This window comes from Neodiprion fabricii, chromosome 5, assembly GCF_021155785.1.
Source record: "Neodiprion fabricii isolate iyNeoFabr1 chromosome 5, iyNeoFabr1.1, whole genome shotgun sequence".
NCBI classification, from domain to species: domain Eukaryota; kingdom Metazoa; phylum Arthropoda; class Insecta; order Hymenoptera; family Diprionidae; genus Neodiprion; species Neodiprion fabricii.
Genome location: NC_060243.1, coordinates 19,757,779 through 19,784,629, shown reverse-complemented (window position 1 = coordinate 19,784,629; position 26,851 = coordinate 19,757,779). Strand labels below are relative to the sequence as shown.

The window sequence follows — 26,851 nt, the reverse complement described above, 5'->3', positions numbered from 1 at the left end:
AGTTGCATCTCATAAAATTCAGTCACTAAGTTTTATTCTTTATGTATATCAGTATCAATCTTCGTGTCAAGATGATGATAAATATCTCAGAACGGTTTACGAAGCAAGAGGAAAGTTGAACAGGTATATTTTTGTGTCCCTCTCCTTTTTGCAGTCATAAAAACCAAAAACTCATCTTATGTCCAAGGTACAGAATATACCATTTTGAACGAATTTTGAAAAATCTATCGGAAGCTAAGCGTGTTAAAGAGAAGGTAAATAGTGTCAAGATTTTGAGGCTATGATGGAAATGTTCCGCATCAATTGTTTTACTTCGACTTTTGGTTCCACACTTTTCAACTTACGGTAGGCGTCAAGACGATCTTAACGAGCCCTGGTTCGTCAATTTTGGTTCAAGCGTTCTCGAGATATGACACTTGGAAATCAGGGATTAGCGCGAGCCTCGCTTCGCACGCCCAATGTGCAACGCTATTCGCGTGCGAGTTGAAGTCTGAAGTGTGATATCTCGCGAACGAGTGGTCAGAAATCAACGAGCTTGAGCTCATTGAACTCGTCTCAAGGTCCGCTGTAATATGAAAACGTTGAAACCAAGTCGATCCATCGGAAAAAGGGTATTTGATCGAGTTTATCGACAAACGGCTCAGGTCCTTCGGCCCTTCAACGTTCAAAATGGAACACTCGGCGCATTTTAAAATCGCAAGCATGTTTCACGCACGAAGACTAGTTATGGGGTATACAGAGAAGCTTCAAGGCAGAACTAATTTTTCTCGAATAGTCTTTTGCTTTCGATCTCTCGTTCACTCTGTCTCTTTCACTCTGTCCCTTTCACTCGTCGTTTTTCTTTCTCTAAATAATCTCTCGCCCTCGGCCACGTCCCGGCAACTCCAGCCCGTACCTTGGGCAGATCTCCTCTGTTGCTATCTTCGCTGCTGGTGAAGGTGCTCGAGGTATCGATACCCGAGTCCTTGGTGGCGCTGTCCTGACTTCCCTGACGGTCAGCCTCCCAGGACCAGTCCTCCTCGTGACCGACGACGTTTGTACCGCCGTCGAATCGCACCGTCTTTTTCCCCCTTCTTTCCGTAAACCTGAGAGAGACGATCACCAACCCAGTTTCAGAGATGGGTCAATACAAACTACCAGGCTATCTACAGCTCCCAAGAATCAAGACCGTCGCAAGACCACCACCTCGTCGAATATGTTCGTTGTATTACGCGGTTAAGGATTGGCCGAGGAAGATTTTAAACTCCCATTAATTCGTAGATTCGACGTGTTCGAAATGTTAATTTTCTTAATTTTTTTTTCATTCGTTTCAATAATTGCTTCGATATGATCAGTCAAATTTTGTCTCGGAAGTATTGATTAAAATGCGCAAAAACGGTATTAGATTATTTTACGAATGCAGTCGTATGAAATATGATATGCCGATGAAAATATCTTGATAAAATGATGGCTGAACACGATTTAGATCTAAAAGACAGTCTGGGTGTATTAAAACAAGAATTCAAGTATGACCGACATCTAAAAGATAACTCAAATGTAACGATATGAAAACAAAAAACCTTCCAAAGATGTCTTAAATACGATCAACGCCCGTAACTAAATATTGAAGCGTATATTTCATAAATTTAAGATAAGTAAAGATTTATGAGATACTTCGGTAAATTTCAGACTGAAAGTAAACTTTAGCACTGCATTATTTGAACATGATTCGAGTTTAGGAGTTACCTTGAATAAAGAAGGATTATTCTGACGTAAATGCGATATGCGTATAATGAGATACAACTTGATACGACCGATATTAGAAACATTTCAACACGTCAAGGTTTTGAAATGCTTTTGATACACGACAAAAATACTCAATACGCGCGTTTCGAGAGCAGTTTAACCATTTTCTCTTGGCCTTGAGCTTAAAATTCGACTTTTACGGAGTGAGAATGACATCGACCTCGAGCCAATCGCGAGCTAAGATCTATTCTAGGTCGCCTGATCCCGAAGTGCGTAACGCACCTTCGACTATCCGCACTCCATTCGTCCCCGCTCCTCCTGAAGCTCCTTCTGACAAGGGTGCTCTCCTCTTTTCGTGGTTCCCGTGGGGGATGGTGGCCGTTGTGACCTATGACCGTAGACGTGGTTCGTGTGTGACCGTTGTGAGGCCCAAACCTCCGGACTCCGCTGGACAGCGAGGTCGGCGCTCCCGTCTCGTAGCTGTACCCCTTCCCTACAGTAGATCCAAATTTTTCGACTTCTGACAAACACTATTTTCCCTTACATTCTCATTACTTCGATGTGGAAAAAAATAATAAAACTCGAAAAAAAATACATCTTTTTTTACTTCACTATTCAATAGATAAACATAAATGGATAAATTCTACAAAATTGACTATGATGCTGTAAAACCGTTGCTTTCACACTTATTCGTCGTGATAATATACTGTCTGGCTATCTTATATAATAATTATTATTTTTCTTGTCGCTGTTCAGCGCGTCCGTACAACAATGATCGTATTTTTTCTTTCCATTTTTGGTATTCCTATAGGTGAAAATATTTCAGTAGGTTGATCTGCAACCCTACAAGGAAGTGTCCATGTGGTTCTTGCAATTGCGCATGTGTAGAGGTACAGGTATACATTAATTCGATGTGGTATAATATTTTGCCTGCGGTGTTATTGGTGGTATCACACAACTATATACATATACATATATGTTGTATAGGAATAATGTATAATGTGCTCTGTGTGAAATAAAATTATAAATAAGTAATATGAATATATGAAACAGGTTTCTTCATCCCACTGCGAATAAGCTGCGTTTGTTTTTTAACCATTCAATTGTTCAGTTATATTTATTATTGCTTGTGTTGTTGAAAGAAACAGCGTGCAGACTCGATGTAGGATATGACGAATATGACTCGACAAGAATTGACAATGTATATGTATAGTATATGCATAGAAAATAATAACACGGCAAATCGATGTACATAGATTATAGTATATGTGTATGTATGTATGTAGATTACAGGAAATGTATGCAACACCAATTATAACAATACAAACAAAATGGTAAGTTTATACACGACAAGAATTTACCGCGTTGAAAAATGACGAGTATTTACTTGCAGTTGAATAAAATTTATAACCGTAATAATTAATACAATTGTTCAAAAAAAAAAAAAACATACGTTGAACACGATTTTATGTATTACTAGCTGCCCGTCACGGCTTTGCACAGAAAGACAAATCTAAGTTAAATGTACACTTAATCACGAAAGTGTCTCTCCGCTTGAAGGTAGCACAAAAGACGGCTTTGTAACCCCGAAACGTAAATTTATCTATCACATCACACTAATGTCACATTTCGTGTATATCCAACCATTTGATTAGCGCACGTCGATACAACCGTCAAGCAGTTCTTTTTCTTCCGACTTAATTTACAAATATTGAGAATTCAAACTGACGATTTATTTTTTATCAAAATAAATTATAGCCTGCGTTACTCAGGGATAGTTTAGCTTTTTATTAGTGAAAGAATTTTCAAAATCGGTTGAAATGTTCCAGAAATTACCCCCTACGTACAAACATACAAACTTTATCACTTCGTAATATCAGAATAGATATAGATATAGATATAGATTACACGACTGTGACGCGAGAGAGACAGGAAGATTGAAAAAAAAAAACCAATAATTAAATGTTAAGAAAAAACTTTACTCTGTTGACGGTAAAAAATGATGCACGTGTTAACACATTTATACGATATACACGTAGTATATACAGTATATAGACAGTAAAGAAGGAGAGATAAATTTATGTATGTGGCTTTTTAATGCAGCTGGAAGAATTGTTTCGCAAGTTTGTAAACTGTTTGCTAATGGGTCAGGCTTCGTTACTTATAACACGTATAAATTCGTAACACATATATGCCGTATAATCGTTTTCAAAAGAGAGTGAATTCAAGTTCTAAAGCATTATTTGAATTGCGTTCGCAAACAAATTTATTACGTGAGTGTGATGCGCACGTGCTGAATGCAAATTGGTTCAAGCTGCATTCCGTTCTCTTTTGAAAACCCCGATATCCCGGAATGTCGCGGTGATACAAATTTCTATCGATTTTTCGCAAGACATACACAGATCCGCGAAAGAATAAATGATAACATTTTTATTCCACGAGAAAAAGAAACGAAGAAGTCGGTTCTAGAAAGAAGAGTAACCGGTCCACATGAGACACGCACGTGCATACACATTTAGATATTTTATACATCCGCATATACATATATTCACGTGTGTAAATATTTATGTATGTGTATGTATGTGGGGCATTCTACGTCATACTAACGGGTCATCGACCTCATCCCCCGGGATTCTGATTTCTAATGGATTGTTTGGTTTGTTTCCGACGGTAATGATACGTCTGATTTTTCGAAATTTTACCGCCATTTTGTAAAAGCGTGGTAAACCGAAATATCCTTGACTTGAAGATGGACATTTTTAAAATTGATGAAACTGTTTGTAAAACCAGGGACTCGAAAACATATCTTTTCGACATGATTCGAAAATGGGATGAAATTGCTGAATGTTTGTTTTTTTGAATTTCTGTTTTTCGAGAAAAAAATTTCTTCGAATTTATTTTTAACGAAGGTTTCTTGTAGTTAAAAATAATATCAAAAGCAACTCTTTTGCTAAAATTCTATTTTCTTTTATTTCAAGAGCAAAACAACGGAAACAATGATTAATTCGAAAAAAATAATCGTTTACTTCGTTTCACTTTTGAAAAAACAAAAAAAGAAAATCGAATTTTACCAGAACGGAGCTGCTTTTTATTTTTTCCCACTTACATCCAACTTTCAAATCATGACAAAAAGATGTGTTTTCGAGTCCCTGATTTTACAAAAAAGTTTCATCGATTTAAAAAATTTTCATCTTTATGTCAAGGACATTTTGGGTCGCCTCACTTTTACAAAATGGCGGAAAAATTTTGAAAAATTAGGGGCATCATTTTTGACCGAAAGAAACCAAAGAATCCATTTGACATCAGAATCCCAGGGTGGCAGGTCGATGACCCGTTGATTTGACGTGGAATGCCCCATGAATATATAATATATATGGGTGTGTAATTGCTTGTTTATGGTCGGTTATTTGTCAATATTTGCGTGTGTGCGTGTGTGTGGGTGTAGGCAGCTTAGATTGTGCAGCGTGAATGAGGACCACGGCTGGCGAAATATTTTTTTTATTTGTTATCGTTTTTGTTTTTAGTTGTAAATATTTATACCGCAAGGAACTTCTTTATCTTCTCGTCGAGCATCGCCTGGCGGTTGATTCGATCTCCTGCCTTGTCCCTGGGACTCCTGGGTCCCCCCACCACAATCGGTGGGGGTTTCCTTCCTAGAAGGTATTCGTTATAAGCCACAAATATCCAATCGGAAAGTGCGAATTATGGCAGCTCGTCCAACGGCTCTGGGACAACTGTTCGAACTATTTTTTTTTTCCCCCAAAGATAGAGTGAGAAAAATGAAAGAAAATTTAAAAGTGACAAGAATCTTCACCGAATTCTCCGTAATTTGGCATTTCATTTTTCTTCATATCCAAAACATCAGCTGTGCACATTATGTGCGTAAAAAATAGAAGAAGAAAAAAAGTATCAATGCAAAATCTACATATACCTGAATGTTGTACAGTAGCTGTGCAAGTAAAATGCGCGCGGGTAAAAATAGCATTGGGGTAGGGTGAAGGAGGCGGTAACCAGTCGCTTGGGTCTTAATTTAAAAGTTAGATGACACCGGTAGAACCAGAGAGAAATAATTCACTACGGGCTTGTTTCCCAGTTCCAGCAGCAGGTCGTTCGCCGAAAGGCAATATGCAATTAAAAGGTGACGCAAGTAGTGTCTGGTCGATTTTCATCAGCGTCTGGTGCTGCAGCGTTGCTGAATATATCGTTAGACGTCTTTCACGTTGTGCGGTTTCATGAAATTTTTAGGAAAATCCTCAACGCGAAACATTATTGTGAGAATTGAACTGGCTGCCGAGGCGATTTAGCCATCGACAATTTATTGAACACAATTGACTCTGAAATTTCCTGAAAATCTCGCGGTATATATACAGATATTACTTTAGTTCAGTATTATCAATAATAGTAATAATAATATTAATGATGACTTACCTGGCTAATCTACATACTAATTATGTATACATAGGTATATAAATATCGTACTATTCTAGTTTTGTGCAACTACATGGGAGCAACAACGCCATCCTCTAACGCAGTTTTTTTGCGTCAAACTTCATGTATACTTATTCGTATTAAGATATGTGGTTAACTTTCCGAAATCCCTGACCCTTACTCTTCATACGATGTACCATCATCACTTATACAATAATATACTACAATGCTCATTCTCCGAGTAGCAATTCATTTTCAATCAACGGCAATCAATCGATTGTCAGTTTCCGTTTTCTGCTTCCTTAATTCCTACGTTATTTTAACAAGGATAGTGCAACCACAGCCTTATTAGTTCAATCCAGAAAACCGAGAGATCGTCAGATTTCACTTGTGAATCTTCAACCGTGATTCATGCAGTCTATTGCGATTACATGTGCGAGTAGTTAAGTCTGAAATGTTCGAATGCGGGAATAATCGAACCACAAATGATTGAATGTATGAATATTAAAAAACCTGTAGTGATCCAATGAATAAGCATCAGACCTTGGGACGGCCGGATAGGTGAGTATCAGTTCTGAAATCGAATGCGTGATACTATGTTCGCAAACGATTTAATTCACGAGTATTAGTTTTTGAAACGGTCGAATAAGTGAGTATTAGTTTTTGAAACGGTCGAATTCGTGAGTATTATTTTCTAAAACGGTCGAATAAGTGAGTATTAGTTTTTGAAACGGTCGAATCCGTGAGTATTATTTTCTAAAACGGTCAAATAAGTGAGTATAAGTTTTTGAAACGGTCGAATTCGTGAGTATTATTATCTGAAACGGTCGAATAAGTTACTTTTAATTTCTGAAACGGTCGAATCTGTGAGTATTAATTTCTAAGCCGGTCAAATTTGTGAATATTAATTGTGAAAACGGTTGAATGTGTGAGTATTAGGTTCCACCACTGTCGAATACACAAGTGTTAGTTTTGAAAACAGTTAAATCTGTGAATATTGAAACCTGGCAGATCAAATGTGTGAGTAGCACAGCCTAAAATGGTCAAATACATGAGTAATGACAGCCTGAACGGTGAAATGGGTGAGACATAGCGGCTAAACCGGTCGAATGTGTGAGTAGTAAGATCTGATATATGGTCGACCCAGCGAGTAGTATATGTCAACCGTGTGGGCGGCGGGCACAAAATCGCGTTGGCGTTGACTGGAACCCTGATATCTTCTAATGGATTCCGGGCCAGTTATTCGCGCAATTATTAACGTTGCTTGCATCCGCAACACGAATATCGCATCGCGACGCAAAAATACTTAATGCAAGGAATATTTAAAATCGCGGTGTACGAAATGCCTACTTCGACCTCTTTTTCTCTAACTTTATCTTACTTTTATTTTATCTTCGTCGCAGAGCAGAGATTGAAATTTACATAGGAAAAATGTCTAATCGCAAGTAATCTGAGTACGTACTAGCAAAAAGTAAGTTTACTGGATATACAATGTAGTTAGGGCGGAAAGTGTGATGGCCTGTATACAAATCCATCCTACGAGCTATTATTAGCACCTTGACATAAAGAGAGATATAGGGAGAGTCGAGAGAGGGATGGGATAACAGAAATTCCTCGCATGATTCTGCAGATGAAACGCCGGCTTCCCGCATAGCTTCTGGTTTACAGAATGGTTCGCACAGTACAGTCTCCCGAATATGTCATATACACATACACGTATGTACGTACATACGTATATCATGTACGTGTATATGTACATGCATTTCGACAGACATGGCAATATCCTGCATAAAGTCGAATGTCCAATAAGTTAATCAAATGTCGAATGACAGGGTATGAATTCTATATCTCAGACCTCAAATATGTTTCACGATATTCTATGAGAACGAGGTTTTCATCCCACACAACTGACGCTACCGAATGATAAACAAACTGCATTTCCCGAAACCTTATCTTCGTGTCAATATTTGCCGAATAACATTGATAATGTCAGGGAGGGCGATATAACCACGATTAATGATTTATGTCGCATGAAAACGGTGCAGTAGATCCATAATCCCACCATCGTGTATACTTAGGGTATCACGCGTGTAAGGTTGAAGATGGATATATAGGACTGAAAGTAGCCTGCAGAATATCAGGTTACAAGCTCTGGACAATCGATAACAATAATGACAAGTCGTTTTTGGGTAAAGAGCAAACGTTCCTGCTGTTTCTCGAACATTAATTACCGTCAGCGAGTGGACCGCTTCTTGGTACCGGGGTTTCGAAAGTCGAGGATGGTGCGTCATCGCAGACCGTGTGTGTCGTCTTGGGTTTGTAACCACGAGAAGATGTCGTCGTCAAAGAGACTTACACGCGCACATAGTCGCATCTAGCCTCGAGTTGCGAAACGGTTTAGGTTGGCCAGGGTGCTGAATGGACCACACGGAGCCCGGCCGGGACAGAGAAGAGGTGTCGATTCGCCCACGTGCTGTCCTGTGACGTCATGCGGACGCGTAGGCGGTGTTTGCCACTGCGTGGGTGTCGGAGGACGAGGAAGTCGAGGGGCGAGAGGAGAAGAGGAGAGGAAGACGGATAGATAGAGTGGAGCCGGCGCGTGCCGGAGCGAGAGAGGTGGTCGACCGGGGGTGGAGCGAGGCCAGGGGGAGCGTAGGATCAATGCAACGGTGGGGCTGGAAGCGCAGAACCCGAGAATTCCCGCAGGACACATCTCGCGATATACCCGAGCTCTGGCCAAGATCATCGCTTCGTTTGTTCAAGATTTATTATTCAGAATTAAGTGTCGACGAATTACACCCAGCAACTTTTACCAGACTGATGATAGTCCGGGTTCTCGATTTTTCTGAGCTCTTTAGCGAACCGACCCTTGAATTTATGACCAAGTATCGAATAAAGTTCGAGTCCAAGTACTTGACATCCGTACAGGACTTTTAGTTTGCTGATGTGAAAAATACACAAAACTGTATCGTCTTAGTAATGAAAGACGTGAGACAAATGGAACAATACCAGTTTTGTGGTTTCTGGATCAGCTCCATATTAAACTTTGGTATTTTTACATACCTGTCGTCTTGACATGGACATCTTTATAAAAATTTCTTGTTTCCAATTCGAAAAATACACAAAAAAAAGAATTTTGTGATGATCGAATACATTAGACTACTGAAACTGTACGAGTTTTATGATTTCTGGATGAGCTGGATGGGCGTTGTCATTTTGCTGTGCCCTTCGATCCAAATTGGAAATCTCTGTAGAAATTATAACTTTCTGACTCAAAAATGACATGAAACTGAACTGCCGTAGTGATTAAATACACTAGGCAACTAAAACAGTAAGAGTTTTACGATTTCTGGATTAGTTCGTTACCAAATCGTATCATTTTGCCATATCTTTCGTTGGGACACTGAGGGTAGGTCGCTCACTGGTAACTTTTGTCATGGTGAGAAGAAAATTTTTCGCATGCTCTCTATAGAAACCTATGAACCTGTGCTCCCTACGGTCATATCACAGTCTATAGAAAGCATGCGAAAATTTTTTTTTACCATCATGACAAAAGTCAGCAGTGAGCGGCTACGCTAAGTGACCAACTTTATTTGCTACAAAAAAACATTGCTGAAATAGACATTTCCTTGGTTTTGTGCTTTCTTTGACTAATCAGTTCTAGTTGTGACGAAACACACGCGTTTAGTTGATTAAAAATAGATCTGAATCTATCATTGATTGAGATTATTAACCATACGGAGCAAAGAAGGACAGACCGAGAGCTTACTTTTTTCCCGTCTATTTCCGTAATATCCTTTACCCTATATCCAGCAACCCCTTACCTTATGCCCACATACCTGGTACACCTGAGTGATTCAGTTCACAGGTCACCGGCCAGGCGTCCAATCACCCATAAACTAGATATACCTGTATGTATGCTATATACACACGTATTATGTGCACGTTTGCCACGCCTAAGCTGCGTGAAACACCCGTTACACACGCGTGTATGCACCTGCTTTGTGGTGGAATAATTTTAAGAAAAGAATAAAAATAGCTGCGCTACGTGGTTATAATAGTAAAGGAGCCACGTGCCTTTGTTCTTGGTGTTGCGGAAAATTTTTCCGCATTATATATCCGAAGAGACATCGAGAGACTCGGGTAGGATCTCAAACCACAAAATTGGTACAATGAAACTTGCAAAAATCGGTCAAATCAAATTCCACGTATTTTCAAAGAGTTGAAAAATCACCGCTATGTAGAGGCATCTAATTTTTTTGCATCTGAAACCACTGTTCGCCACGTAACGAATTCGGCTGATTGAAATTAGTTTGACGTCTATATGCACATTTCGGGCTACTGATTGATTGCACTATCCTTTGATTACTTGTCAATTTTCAGTTTTACTGATCATTCTGAGCTAAGAGTGTGTATTCAACTGCTGAACCTTGTAACACAAAGTGGTCGGTCAGCTTCTCTACGTTGTAGAAAAAAATGATCGTCCTTTTTCATTGAAGGAATGTTCTGTAAAATATTTTTTTGTAATACCTGCACGGGAAGTTCGACTTCGCGCACCGAAAAGCACGCGCGAAGCATCTGACTCTCGTACACTTCAAAAACCGTTAGGTAATGTTGAAAACTGTTAGGTAATGCTCATTACGATACAGTTTTCTGTTAAGTAATGTTCATTACCTAACAGTTTTCGACATTACCTAACAGTTTTACGATATGACCTAACAGTTTGGGAATTGTTGGGGAATCGGCCGCCTCGCGCTCCCTCTTCAGTGCACGGGATCGAACTTCTCGTTACAGGTGTTGAAAAAAATAAAATACGATACTATTATATACACAACGAATATGAAATCACGGTAGATCGGGCACTTCATGATCTACATTTCTTTCTTTGTAACTCAAACCAATCACCAGACCGATGGGTGACCCTGTCAATCGTAATAAGGGATGCACTCTTTGACCCCGGCAAAGGTTCGTCCCCTAATTCTTGCCGAGTATACGATCGGAGTACGCCCAGGCCTTGGTGATATCGTTTGCCGAACCGTCAAACCGCGTATAAACTGAACGGACACACAAAACGTCCCACAAAGAGGCCAAATAGCGTTTCTAACGACCACTAGGATATTCTTGGGTTGGTAGAAACAGTATGTAAGTGCGCAATCGATTCCGCTACGTTCAATCGCCACAACTAGATCATAAATGTGAGAATTCATTAGTTTCGCTAGCGCAAGAGAACAAGGATATAATACCTTGAACTGCTCTGAATTTTCGTGACTGCGTTTTACCCTAAAGCTCAAGCTGATGATTATCACGATTTAAAAGGGTCAGTTATTCACCGTTGACGATAGATTGGTAGAATATTACGTAACCATTCGCATGCCTGCTGTGTGGGACGTTTTCTTGACTTTCTTTCTCCACATCGGGTAATCGGCGATAAACAGCTTTCGTTATAGTTAATTAGATCGGGGCTAGATCAAGGAGTGACTCACCCTTCTCGGACTCGTCAGGTTCGTCACTGGCACATTCGGGTGTGCTTCGAAGCTCCTCTTCGCTGCTGCTGAAGCTCCTTTGCGGTTGAACACCGGGTTGAACACCAGAGGTGGGTCCCTGCCCGCCGGGGTGAGATCCGGGGACCTGGTGCTGAGGCATGTGATGCTGGGGATGCTGGGGATGTTGGGGATGCTGTTGGATTACCCGCGAAGGCTCGACCGCCTGGGGATGACCGTAGATCATGACCAGGTCAGAGTTTTGCTCCTTGAGGGCGATCAGCGAAGAAGAGTATTACAATATGTCTGGATTCGGTGACCACTTAACTCGCGATTCGCGTTCAAGCCGGATATTCTCACCTGGTAAATTTGTCTCTGTTTCTGATACGTCTGGGCTTGCTGTCTCATCAGACCGTCAAGCTCGCCTCTGTAGAGGCTCGGATCGTCTTCGGGGAATGCAGCCGGATGCCGAGGCGTCTGCTGCATCCCGTAGGAGCCCACAACCACGTGGGGGGTCGGTAACGACCTGGCGTGTGGGGATACCGACATCTCGACACCACTGTCACTCGTTGACATACGGCGACCAGGCACCTGAGCCAAAAGAAAACCGAAAAAAAGAAAAAACAGTCGCGTTATGAAACTCTCGTAATTTTCAAAAAGCTTGATAGGCTGCGTAAGAGTAGCATAAGTATCGAAACTTCGGGTGTATCGTCGAAATCAAGAAGAAGGATGGACGGAAGATTTGTTACATGCGAAACACTAGAAACTGGGAATCATGGGTTAATAACTTGGATCAATGCTTGGAAACTTATCCACTGGATGAAAAATTGAAGTCACAGAATGGAAACTTGAAGTGATCAACTAAAAACTTACTGGAATAGAACAATGGAGGTATCAGACTAAGAACTTTGGGTGATGGACAAACAACTTAGATTAACAGAACGAGACTTGGCATAACTTACTAAAGATATGAAGAAACAAGATGACAAAGAATTGAAGTAACAGATTAAATCAATATTTTGAGAAATAGGAAAAAGACTTGAATTGACAGACTGAAATTTTGACAAAAAGAAGTTATAGACTTAAAACAAAACAGTAAAAGCTTTAAGCGATGGACTAGAAACTTAAAGTAATCAAATAAAGACTTGAACAGACCGAAAATTTGGAATAATTGTCTAAATATTTAAGAAATGAAACGGTAACATTTGAAAATTATATAAAAACTTGAAGGTACTAATTGAAAACTTGGAAATCATGATGAAAAACTTGAAATAACAGACTATTTTTTGTTTTCATTACGGGCTTGACTTGATAATTATGAGCTACAGCAGAACTCTTACCTGTTCCTGTTGAGAGTACTGCCTTCGTAGAAGACTTCCGCTCCGCTGTAGCAAAGGTAAGTTCTCCTTCTCAGCAGCACTATGTGCCTTCTCAAGTTTCGGTCTTTTATCTTGCGTTTGTTCGACGTGACTGGTTAGTCCAACACCCTGCATATCCTCTTGCATTCGTCTGAGCATCGCGGTGTCCGCTGCGCCTAATCCAGACTTCGTCATCCATTGCCCGGTCTTCGACAACAGTTCCTGCTTTTTCCGGCACAGTATGCAGACCCATATCACCTATGAAATGAAGATTCTTTTAGTATCTTTTAGGTCAGAGTCTCGGTGGCCGGGAGTTCGTGTTCCCGGTGTTGACAAGTGACAGATCCATTCGATATAAGCCGTTAATGGCGGCCACTCACTAATTTTAAGCTTTGTTAAGAGTAAGACAGAGCTGAAAAGTTCCACGTATTAACGAAAGTTCGAGTCTTCTAGAGCTTGTCAAACATTTTATGTAAATCTGACAGAGTGAACAAGTTTCGATTTTTTCATTCAGTTCAGTCTCATATTTTTAATATATTTTTCATTATGTCTGTGGATGATGAATCAATGCAGTTTTTTTTATGTTAGTTACAAAATTCGCGGACGAGTTTGTTGACAGATATTTCGTACCACTCACTGCAAACTTCGAGACTCACTTCTGGAATTTTCAACCTCGGATGCAGGACAATGAGCGGAAAACCTCGGAAGTGGTGAAGGATAGTTTTATGCGGGGTCGAAACAGTAAACGAAAGCACTTCGCCTCTTAATCGGTATCCAGGAATCACATTTTGGCTTGAGGTCGGACAGTAGGACACTCGGAGAATCGGGCCGTGTGGAATCAATTCCGGGAGAAGACTACACCAGGAGCCGAGTTAGGTGGGCAGGAAACGTTCGCCGAGGCCGCTGGTGCAGAGCCTACCGCGGCAAAACGAAGCCGAACGAGAAGCTGGCACGACCTGAAGGGTACTTGTACATACACTTGGAGTTGCCTGGCTAGCAATATGTCAAGTGTACAGGCCCCTCGCGCCCCCTTCACCCTATCCTTTACCCTGCGCCAACCGAGACCGGAGGAATTATTCAATTCCTGGTTGCACCTGGTGCAGCATTTTTCCCTTCCCATTGCTGGTTCAGTCGGTTGGTTCCATTTGTCGCACTGTGAAACGCTTCGGGTTTCTCACCAGTTACCACGATATTAATCTAAAGCGATGTGGGGTTGATCTTTAAAGTAGATTTGTTATTGAGAGTAGTTTCTTTTTCTATGCCGTTAATACTAAACAGAAACCTGAACGCGCGCGAACCGATGCACTATCTTTTACCGCGATGAAAAGCCTTTGGCCTACCCGGCGAAAATATTATCACACATTACTCCCCTCTCATGACGAAATTCGACATTCGACAAGTTTCATACATTTATAGATTTTTAGAGCTTTCATGTCAGTTCGATCAACAATTTTCGTCGACATTAAGACTAGATATATGACATACGAATGTCATATTAGGCTAAAAATAGCTCCGAGCACGGCTTCGAGAAGCTTACGTAGATAGCACAAGAGAGCGCGTCACAATCGCTCGCGCTCGGTAAGCGCTCGATCGATAATAACGTATACGATTAAATATCGTAAATAATCCGTCAGCTGCGTGACATATGATACGAATGAGCGAATGAAAAGAAAATCAAAGCCAGTGGTGAAAAGTTCGCAAATGTAAGAAATAAATCGGTGAACATCATTTACATCGATTTTTTTACCTATAACGATGTTGCGGCGTAAAAATTGCACCGAGTATGGCTTCACTTTCTTGAACAATGATGCTTTTACTTTCAGGGTTATGAGAGCATAGTTGTTGAGATATTCGAGATAATGAATAAAGATGCATTTGAACGTGTTCTGAAACGAACGTGTGAAAAATTTATAAGGTATATTTCACACGAAAGAAGATTGGTCAGTCAGATACTCACCAAAAAATTATTCTCCTAATGAGTCTAACCGCATGGCGATTATTTTGAGCTTGATATGAGAAAATTTGTATGACGCAGAACAGCATGCTTCGTGGGATGCATTTTCATTCCATCAGTTAGGTAAGATTAGAGAGTACCAAAATACGAATTATTATTAGTTCTCATACGAACGACTCGACGAAGACTATGCTGACACACGTACGTAATAGAATAAAAGCTGCAGGGCTTTCTGCGGTAGCACAAATTTTTTTCCAAGCCATTTAAACAGTAGGTACTTCTATCACATCGACGATGCGATCCGATTTGCTCGTAACGGAACGGGACCGATCAGCCGTGCATTTTTAGTGTAACGCAGTAATATTAATCGTCAGAAATCTTTGGTTTCATACAAGTGAAAGTTATAGCGGAATTAACTACATCGTTTTGCGCCTAACTGTCTTATAATACTGTGTTACACTAAAAGCAGCCGGTCGGACCCGGTCCGTTCGGAGCGGATCGGATTGCCTCGGATTGGATCGGATCGGAGCGGATCGGATTGCATCGGATCGGATCGGATCGGGTCGGATCGGATCGGGTCGGATCGGATCAGATCCGCAACAATGAGCGTTGGCCTTAACCCATTGATGAGAGTGCTGCTTGGAAGATAGTGTTTAATATAGACGAGAGATCGTACAATCGTATTTAACGTTCCGATCAGCTTTCAGATATACATGTACCTCGACCCGGCTCACCATCTGTCATGAACATTAAAACATTATTATAATATAAACGACAAAACGCCAGAATGGAGGGGCCATTTACTTCAGGAATTAGTTAAAAATCACTGGAAATCACTGGAATTTGAGCTGTACTTTTAAATTGAAAATCACTTAAAAATCAGCGATATGTCGAACATTTTCAAACGTTTAGGAACCAACTGGAGTTTAGTGGAATTCAAACTATTTCCTAATATTGGAAATCACCAGGAAATCACTTGTGAATCGTTGATGATTTCAAAGCGAGTGGCCCCCTCGAATATCATCCTCAAATTTGTCCACAGGTTTCTTCATACAACGTTAGGGTGCATCAAAAGTAGTTTTATAATATCGCTTTAGAAACATGTGAAATTTTTACATATTTTGAATTTGAAGTCGAGTCTTTGGGCAAAAGTATAGTGACACCAATTTAAAAGCCAAGTTTCACGCGTGTTGAGTTTCATATGATTAAATGGTGGTCACTTCGAAGTAAAAGTTAACAAGATGCACCAGATAATTTTTACATGGTTACTTTTGATGTTGTGTAGCTTTTAACGATCGCGTCTTGTACTATGTGAGGTTTACTAAATTTTGTATTCCATAGTGCCTGATTCAGAAATGAGATTTACTTGGAGTTTGGATCAATAAATTTTAATAAAAAACCGAATTCGGTGTTGTATCGAGATTCCATGATAAATATTTGAAGAATTACGGAAACTTGGGTAGTTTGAAACTCTGCAAATAAGCTCGATCGATCGAAACTTCAAGTATATGAAGCGAGATACGTTGCACTGAGTGCTCAGTGTATCGGACATAGTCAGGTGGATAAAGTCGAACTAGCAAAGTATATATTCCCAGTTGTAATTGATCTTCCGGGACACAAGGCACATAAAGCTTCGAAGAAGCGAAGTCAGCAATATGACTCTTAGCGCAAACTTATAAATTTCAAGAAGAGAATCGTTTTCATACAATATAAATAATATAACTGATCATAGTGATACCGTCATTATTTGCACACTGATTCAACTCGTGTAATATAAGGAACAAAAGTGATGTTCATGTGTTTCATAGTCATAGGTTCAGAACTGAATAAAAATATACAAATTAGTCGTAATTATTAGACTCCATTAAATTCGTTTGATGAACAGCGGAGCTCTCGATGAGGCTAGTGCAGAGCCAGTAGTCTTGCAAAGCCCAAGTTTACGTTCACGTAATCGGGTAAACTTGGTTTGACAATCTATAGCACATTCGTTAGTGCAAATTCAGAAAACAAAAATTAAATTAGTAAGTAGTACCTGGCGGGTTTTTTGGAGAAATACCTTGAGAAATAAATCAAATTCTATCATATTCGTTTCATGCATGTATCATGCCTTGAAAGAGGTCCACTAAGTTTCACGTATTAATTTAATTTTTTTCTTCTGGATTTTCATAAACGTATGAGTTATTTCTACTAATTACCATTTGTAGTTGGATAAGTTTGGTGGCAGCAGTGTGATTCCAGCGAGATGTGGTAGCTAAAGGTCAAGTTTCAACTATGCTTTTATTGTTGATGAGCAGACATGTACTTGGTAGTAGCATATGATTTGAATCTTTTTTGATAAAGGATGAGAACACATTTTTAATGTACTTGGCATCTGTAACCGGGCATCTAGGGATACTTCGCCGGAGACTTACTCCACTAGATCACCCAGTCGCCTTAACGGCTTATCGTTAATTCTTCTTACCACCTTGTATCAGGATTCTTTGTTTTCGTGTGCTTTTTCTTATCACCAAAATGTTTGAATTTAATTCCTCTGATGGCTTTAATCGCGAAGCATGTTTCCAAAATAAATAAAATAGTATAAGCGAAATCATTTTTAAAACCCTGAGGTGACCAAATGAGCTCGTGCATGAAAAAGTCGGTATCGCCAAGATATGTTTCAAGTGTTAGTTACGCTCTGTTAACACAGAATACCGAGATCAATATCGTTAAAGCGGTGAGGACGTAGAACTGGCACAGAATGTCTTTTACGTGTTCCATTTGTTCGGTGCGGAAGGAAATCTGAGTATCTGAAGATCCGTTGTACCTTGTCGACAACACGACACGTTTTAATCGAAATGCATTTCTTCAGGAATGAAGTTATGCTTCGTAACGCGTTAGTACGACAATAAGGAATCTGTGTTGAAAGCACAGGGGGTAATAATTCATTGATATGAAGCATGATTTACCTCTTTGTTCATATGTTCCGTGTTTCCGGATTCGGAAAGAGAGAATGCTCAGCGATTCGAATCACGGAGTGTGGAAGGTCAGATGCGATAGTTTGGGTGAAAATTGGGGTGGAAGGGGATAAGCGGGAACCCCGAATCCCGAGACCCGAAACCGAAAACTCTTGAACACTTCGACGAAACGAAAGCAACAAGTAAACAGCATAGGAGCCAGAGACCAGAGTGCATGGTCTGAAATTCGGGGACTGAGGTAAATGACGGTAGAGTACCTCGACTAACAAACAAGTACCTGAGGTGTACCTCACCGGTTTTCTTAATATGTCACAAAACGTTACGCACATTTTTTTAAAGTGCTAACTCGGCCGTTTAAAGGATGAAAGTATACCCTTTCTTAAAAGGGATATAACGTAATAGCGTTTGTTGAAAGTGAGCAATGATCAGTTGGTTTTACTAAACTCTACGTCATTATCGAGAAATCTTAACAAATTGATTTTCAGTAGTAAATTATAAGGTGGTTTTTAATTCTTAAACCGCCTACTCGTACGTAAAATAAAATACCTACATATCTCATGATTTCTCATGTTCGCCAACGTATCACAGAACGAAAAAAATCTGCGAGGTACACTTCGGGTATTTTTCATTCGAGTCTGTTACCGGAATAAAAAACTACCGGCAGTTGATTTTTTCGCGAAGGTTTCATAAAAGGTGCTCGAAAGGAGTTTCCGTGATGGGTGGAACAGGTTTGCACTTAACCACCGCATCACGGAGCGTGTGCATGCATCGCCGTGCGACGACAGTCTTCTGATAATTTAAATTATGCGAGACTCCCTATACACTACCGGGGCAATAACAAGTGCCTGCCGTGCCTCTTGCGCGACGTCGATAATGCTGGGAGAAAATGAAAAATAGGAGAGGTAAGAGGAGCATTCAAGGCTGCACAACTCAACATCGAGCAAGCGGCGGAGTAGGCGTGTAATAAGGTTCGACGTCATTAGACTCCCGTCACTCTCAGACAACAACCACTATAGTTCTCCTCCCTTCACGAATGTGGCCTCACCTCGGATCCCGGAGAGGCGTCATCGGCACAATTCGAAAACGGCGAAGCATATTTATTCACGAATAGATAGTACCTTCTCGCACGAAGGCAATCTCCTATCCCAAGACGAGATAAAAAGAGCAGAAAAAAGGTGGGACAGTAATAACGCAGAGTCGATTTCGATTTTAATATTCGGAAAATATCTTTGAATACTGATTGCTTGTAAGGGAGTTCCGTGCCTGGTGATCAGGAGTAAATGTTATGACGATAATTAAAAATGCGTATATTTGTGCAAGGCAAGGTGGTGCGTGATGAAAAATGAAAAAGAAGGAAAAATAAAATGAACTAAAAGGAATAACCGCTGTTATTTCGAAGTAGCGAAACTGTTTACCCAGCGTTCTATTTAAATGGTGATAACAATTCCACGTGTAATTAACTCTTGACTCTAATTGCGCCGAAGAACATAGCGAGCCGTGTACCCGCATGCGAGCTGACTAACCAGCAAACCCGTGCCGAGCTTTCGAGACCACGAGGTCGGATGACCCAAAGAACGAAAACGAGGCTGACGTGGAGAGGGTGGAGAGAGAGAGGGAGAGAGAGAGAGAGAGAGAGAGAGAGAAGGAGAGAGGGCGGGCAGCGAGGAAGGCAGAAAGGGCTGCCCGCCAAACTGAAATGACGCTCTTGTAATTAGCTTGTATTTTATTAGCCGTCATTCGGCACTGACGAAAAGGCAAAAGGGGGGGAAAACCAACCAGTAAGTAGTGCAGCACATCGGCGAATGCTGATTGTGCTGTCACGGTTAAACAAATGAAAGACTGCACAACCATTTAAGGGGTTACCCCAAGGTGAATAGCAGTGTTAAGCGTTTCTCTAATCAATTATATTCTAATTACAAATTACAAATGTAATTGCGTAATTGTAATTTGTAATTAAAAGATTCAAAAATACTAATTACAGTTGTAATTTGTAATTAGAAAAATTTCAATTACAAATTACGAATATAAGTAGTATCGATTTTTCTCCTAATCACAAATCTGAAATGTAATTAGAATCGATTTTTCTTCCTATTACAAATTACAAATTTCATTAAAATCATTTTTCTTTTCTTTTGTATTTACAAACTACAAACTACAAATGTAATTAGAATCAGTTTTTCTTTCAATCACGAAAAGCAAATGTTATGAGAATCGAATTCCCCTGCAATTAAATTTACCGCATGTATTTAATATCATTTTTTAAACTAATTACAATCATACTTCAGGAATTTATGGCTCATTCTAAGGAAATATAAGTAACATCGAGAATGTACGGGTTATTACATGAAAATATCAATGAGTTCTGCTATTCATGAAACTTTCTAAAAATATATAACTAACTTCGAGTACACATGGGTCGTTCCGAAGGAGCATGACTGATTTCATGCACATGTGGACTCTAACGAAATATCAATGATTTACAGTAATTATGGGTCATTCGATGTAAAAATAGATTCAAGGACTCGAAATTTATTGAGCTTAGAGCTTTTCGCAAAAGCTGAGTTTACATAATTTAAGATATCAGGCTTCAATTTTCTGCAAATTACATTACAGGATGACTGGCATTGTGAAATTTTGTACAAAACAAGAAAGAGCTTACGCGAAAGTTAGTGCAAGCCTGAAACAAGCTGCAAGTTGAAACTTGCAAATTGCCCCCTCTGCAAAAAAATCACAACCAATTACTCATTACATTGTGAATTCGTAATAATTACTTTAATTACTTTATACTTTGAGCATTTGTAATAACACGTGATTTAATTATTTACTACTTTGAGCAATTATAATTGAAATTCATTCAATTACGAATTACTTTGAGCATTTGGTATTACAGTTGTGTAATTTAATTACATTCCCACAATATTTTTAAAACAATATTTAGTAAAATCAATTATTTTTCATTCTCAGCATCAAAGTCGGCTTAAAAGTCAGTCACTTTTCATTGGGATGACCCAAAAGTTATCGGAATTATTAATATATACAGGGAATGACCCTTATGTACCTGAAGTATGATTGTAATTATTTCTAAAAATGGTATCAATAACATTCGGAAAATATATTTACAGGGAAATTCGATCCTTGTTACTTATTTTTGTGACGCAAGTAAAAAAAAGATTCCAAGTACATTTGTAGTTTGTAATTAGAACAAAAACCGACTTAAATTACTTTTTTAATTTGTAATTAGAAGAAAGACCGACTGTAATTATATCTGTAGTTTGTAATTAGAAAAATATCATTCTAATTACATTTGTAATTTGTGAGAAGTCGATATTAATTAGATTTGTAATTTATAATTAGAATAAAAAGCTATGTTAATAACATTTGTAATTTATAATTAAAAGTAAAATCGATACTCATTACATTCCTAGATCGTAAATGAAATTTTTGTAGTTTCAAATTGCAATTATAATTAGTAAGTTTTTCTTTCGTAATTACAAATTGAAAATGGAATTAGTATTTTATTTTCTCTTAATTACAAATTACCAATGCAATTAATAATTTCGATGTAATTAATTACACAAAGTAATTAGTGGTGCCCAATACTGGTGAAGAGCGGCGAAATAGGTTGATTTTCAAACATGACTTGACGTCAAAAAATTATTAACCCTCAAACCGTACACTGGTGCGAATTGGTACCAGATAAAATTTCAACCCGCTGAAATTCCTCTTATTCAATTCAATTTTATTAAAACTGGATAAACATTCTGCTAATTTTTACCGCAAAAAAGTCTATTTTGAGAATGATTAACATATTACAATTTGTGAATAAAATCACCAAATCCTAATTGGGACCTGTGTACGACTTGAGGGTGCTGGAACCAAGTGCACAGTTTAAGGGTCAATATTGCATTAGTAGTTTTTCTGAAATTCATTTCTCAAAATTAACCTGTTTCGACGCTTGTGACAGTAGGGTAACCCTTCAACTTGGAACCAAGATCATGAAGAAAACGCTCCTAAAGAATGAAACTCGAACTCGCACTGCTACTCCATGAGCATAAGCAGAATAAAGGATCTCTTCTGGTGGTCCAGAGGCGGCTCAACGATCGCGAAACATTTTGTCTGGGGTACCTCGCGACGCCGTAAACTGATCGATATACCTGCACGCCCACGTAACCAAGACCGTGCTCATGATTTTCTACTGCAGGGTGGAAGAGAAAAATCGTACCGAGAACCGTGTATCGAATGTACATTGTCCGTATATTGTACAAAAGGCAGTACGGGATGGGGTGGAGAATCAGAGGAGTGAATCTCTGAGGTACAACTATACCACGACGGGATCAAAAAGGTGACTCAGAAATTATCCATCCACCCTATTCACCCCACGTCGTAACACGAACCTCCCATATACACACGTCTGTTATTTAGTACTTAAACTGGCTGTCAGTGTTTTCCGAATCGAGATGATTTCTGATCGTTTTCCTGCATGCTCTCCGATACTTCAAGGGTTTTACACACTTCTCAATGACTAGATGCCTGATTTAAGAGGCCGTGAAAAAAAATCCAATCACGGTAACCGAACCCTTTGGTAGTCAGTATTTATTATTCCTTCGACCGGAACTCACAGACACCCTGTACTCTCTTTCCATCCCCCTCACTTTCCGTCCCTCGCCCTGCCGCAGTCTACACTTAGATCAATATGTTGCGTCACGTCCCTCCATCCCCTCTGCCCTCCAGCAACTCTCTCTCTTCCTCTCCTTCTCTTTCTTCTTCCCTCCCGCTTCCCGCTGTCCTCCGCGTACCGCACCATCGCCGTGACGTCACACAGGGACGCACCCATTCATGTGCTCCCACGCAAACCTGAGCCGAGTCCGGTGTATAAAATCCACGTAACGTTCCCGGCCAACACGCGGTCCATGGCTTTAGACGGGCCTCTGACGACTACCGAGAACCAAACAACCACTGACCGTTTACATTTCGTACGGAAGTGATCAGGTTTTTCGATTTCAAGGTCCAGGAATTCTCCGCATGAAACCTACATTTTCTGTATTGTACTCATTTGCAAATTTACGAATAAAGGACCGAAGATGATATTTGAGTAAATAATCTATGATAAGCATGAGTGGTGGGACTTTTAGTCGAAGGATTATGGCTCCGGCGTCCTAAAACCCGATAGACCATAATAATGCTGATAGCAAAAAATTACAAAATATGATGGATAATCTGTCGCCAATCCGTTCTTATGGTACCGTTAGTACTACCTGCAGCGAGTCACGACTATGACTCGCAAACTGGTGCCACCAGCGTAACTTTTTTCACTATCCCGACGAGAAAGTTTCAGTTGAGACTCAACTCAGCTCAGCTCAGCTCAGCTCAGCTCAGCTCAGCTCAGCTCCCTAGTGTGTCCTAACTCCTCCCTGATCCTGCAGGATACGGAGGTAAAATTTCACCCGGACTTCCCTAGTCACATAGGAGCAAGATATCTTGCTTCGATGAGACAGCTTCCAAAGGAAGTTCAGACTGAGGGTCTTTTCACTACTTGCTGCACCGTCTTTTCACTATTGCACAGTAGCATTTCTCCGAACTTGTTTCAGCTTCGCGTAATTACACCCCCGGCTGACTTGTAGGACACCGAATCTAGATCCATTCACTCTTGGTTCTCCGTGATGGACCACAAGCGTATTCAACCGCACACCGACGCAAAGCATACACTTCAAGAGTCCAGTGAATGATCAGTGATTTCGTCGACTTTGATAAAGATAAGGTGCGTGTCTTCGTTCTCCGGACTTATTTTCAAATGAACGAAAAATGCCGATCAATTGAAAAAGCTTACCGAACTACCGGACATATCATTGGCAACTAACTCGCCGTGTTGAAAGCGTTTGTCTACACGTTTGTGACATTCTGATTTAAGAAATAGCAGCTGAGTATAGAAGAACATTGGCAATCGAGGTCGGTAACCCGTGATCTTGCTGTGTTTTGTGGTTCGAGACGGCGATTGCAGATGTAACACAAGATGTCAAACGCAGTGCACTTATGCCGAGGGGGAAAAACTGGTTGAAATTTTATCTGGCGATTGCGATATACGTTCTAGACAGAATGCTGGCAGTGGTACGGAGCGAGGAAAAGGAGCGCAGCAGCTATTCTTCGGCGGAAGTCGAGGTCCAGAAGAGTCGATCACAGGCGAACGGAAATAACCTCGGCCCTCACCGCAAATTTAATTCCCCGAAGCGAGCACCTGCAGTATTCTTTTCCCCTTCCAACTCTCTAATACGACAGTTTAAAAACGCTGTGGCCACGGGTGGTCTGGTCTCAGATCTAGTATTCTCCACACCTTGATCGCCAGCACGTAGCCCAAACCCTGATTGGTCAAGACGCGATCCCGTTTCAGTCGATGCATCGTGTGGCTGCTAATCTGACTGGTATATAATGTTCTTTCGAAGTTATAACATACCTTTGTCGAACGAAGTGTAACTTTTCCACCGCATCTCGCGCAGCACCGGATGTTGCAGTAATTGCAGATGTGGCCAACACCGTCGGCGAACTTAGTCTTGAGACAGATGTGGCAGGTGGCATCAAGCTCCACCCCTGCCTTTTTGTGCTGCTCTGACCGCGCCCGAATCGTTTCCTCCAATACCTGAACTTCGTCTTGTTTTCGCCTGGAATCATATTAGTATACAATAATTCACAATCCGTAATACGATGCTTTCGCGTATCGGTTCAATTTTTAAATTCATCTTCGAACGAATGATAGAATGATCACGAACCTATGCTAGTGGTCGATGATGTATACATGATATTGCCCTAGGCCTCGGACGTCATAGGGCAAAGGTAATCTAGGAACGTTTGCCTGCGGATATGAAAGCGGGAAAAATGAGGATATCAATAATGTGGGGAAAAAAAACTGCTCTTTCTTGCTATACACATGACCATAGAAGGTTTCCACGATATGCTACCTCGTGACCTGATGAGTGACTCAGCACCCTCGATTACGCAACCAAGTCGTGCGATTCACAGGCTGGCAAGTTGAAGAGAAGCATTGCATAATGTTAAGTGAATTTTCAATAGATAGAGACAGGGGATTCTCTGACCCTTTTTTTATTTTTAAGTATGATTGAAATGTGAGGAAATACTGGTTGACGGTACGAAATTGGAGTCCAAATGACACGGCGAAGTTATCTATGTTTAAACTCACGGGAGCGTCGTCACTTCGGTATCTGGTTTTCGGGTATAGGTCGATATCAATCTACAGTATATAATGTATACCCATGGACAGTCTTCGGGAGATAAAGGATTTCTATTTTCGCGCTGCTGGCTTAAGGATCAGGGTCGAGCGGAGCAAAGCCCAGGGCCTGCGGCGAAGAGGAGAGGGAGAGGAGAGAGGAGAGGTAAAAGCATGGACTCTGGGCTGCGGTGGCGGTGGGACGGACCAGCATTTACATGATAGAAATGTGACGGGTACAGAGGAAGCGGAGAAGACAGAGAGCGAAAAGAGGGCTCTCAGCACAATAGAAAACTCCGCAGTCCGATTATCTATACCTACACCCGAAAGTGAACGAGACAGAAAATTGGACCTTACTATTCGCGTGGCTGTTTGTCACGATTACAATCTTACCGACTATGGATTTCTGCCTCTCAGATTCTTTCCTTATGCTGCATACAGCGACTTTCGGTATATACTTAGACAGTGTATGACAAAGAAACCCCAAAGAAAGCTATACTCAACAAGATATACCCGATAAAATCGATTGGAACTCAGTCAGCTCGGCTGCAACCGTTGCAACAAAAATAGGTTAGGACAGCCTATCTTCAACACATTCTTCGTTGCATTACCATGGATGGATACCCATCCCCCCAATATCTTTATGCAATACTTCACCAGTCCCAAATAATACTCTAGCCGACGCTCAATCGAACAACGATAATCGACCAAGTACTCCAAACGTGGACTCTATATTTACCACATAGTTTCTCGAACTAATGACACTAACAACAAAATTGTTACGTATTGGGATCCTTAGTGTGTGCGTGGTTAGAGCAATATGGCGAAATTTGTAACAACTGATCGCTTTAGGCAAATTTGATAAATACTAAGCCTCAGAAGATATCGTGCAGGTTGTTGGATTTTATTTTCGTGACTTTGAGTCAATTTGGAGTATAACGTACGGTAGAAAAAAACCTTTTCCTTAATTGAATGTAACCCTGCAGTCAGTGTAATTTGTATATTTAGTGCGATCAGATGCTTCTGATAAATCTAAGGATTCCAATACAAATACATATTTAAAATAGACCCAGAAGCTAAGAATAGATCCGACTTCATTTAGCTTGACAAAACACCCTCGACGATACTGTAGCATCCCCTGAAAAGTGGTCTGAAAACTTCGATCCGTCGAGCAACAGCCATGTCTTGCGAAATTACTAATTCTCAAAAGACTGTGTCGTGCGACAAGCGGCCTATAGTTTCACGGACACTTTTTCATCACAAGAAATTCAGCCTAAATCTTTAGATTTTAAAGAAAGCAAAATAATCATCCGTCAACATTGCGTCAAGTCCATCCATCAGTTTTCACAACGTCCTCTTTCCAGCGGCAAAAAACAATCGTGTAAGAACGTCTTTCAAACGGACAACAGGAAATGTCACCAAATACATTATTTTACATTACCAAAAAGGATCGGGCAACGATAAAAAAAACCTATATAAAAAATTGTCTTACTATAGCAATAGTCTGAAAAATTTCGTGTAGTGAAAAGAAAGTTTTGGGCACTGCAGGCAAGTGTTAAAATTACAACGAAAAAGAAAAACACGTTCTCAACTGTATAACATTGTCCATAAAACATTCCAAAGCTATAGCATCTTGTTGCCTAGGTATAATTCACACTACGGGAACGTGGAATGCAATTTGCTTTTAAAGTAACGGTGGAGAAATTAGCTGAAGCATCCCTTATGCAGTTATGACC

At 40.2% G+C, this 26,851-nt stretch overlaps 1 protein-coding gene across 15 annotated transcripts in view; it reads right to left on the bottom strand.

Moving 5' to 3' along the window:
- The window catches only part of LOC124182377 (regulating synaptic membrane exocytosis protein 2), a 74,673-nt gene that overhangs the window by 41,111 nt on the left and 6,711 nt on the right, over positions 1-26,851 (bottom strand). For 12 of the 15 annotated variants that reach the window (XR_006870755.1, XM_046569553.1, XM_046569547.1 and 9 more), the window contains exons 2-7: positions 24,348-24,552; positions 12,974-13,249; positions 11,994-12,224; positions 11,637-11,901; positions 2,008-2,218; positions 896-1,085 (exon numbers count right to left, since the gene is read on the bottom strand). Coding sequence is in view for 14 of the 15 variants with exons in the window: in XM_046569553.1 (XP_046425509.1) it covers positions 896-1,085; positions 2,008-2,218; positions 11,637-11,901; positions 11,994-12,224; positions 12,974-13,249; positions 24,348-24,552 (1,378 nt within the window). In the remaining variant the exon portion in view is untranslated. Of the gene's footprint in view, positions 1-895; positions 1,086-2,007; positions 2,219-11,636; positions 11,902-11,993; positions 12,225-12,973; positions 13,250-13,371; positions 13,460-24,347; positions 24,553-26,851 lie in introns of those variants that run through there. The other 3 variants (XM_046569551.1, XM_046569554.1, XM_046569556.1) reach the window with 3 other exon arrangements.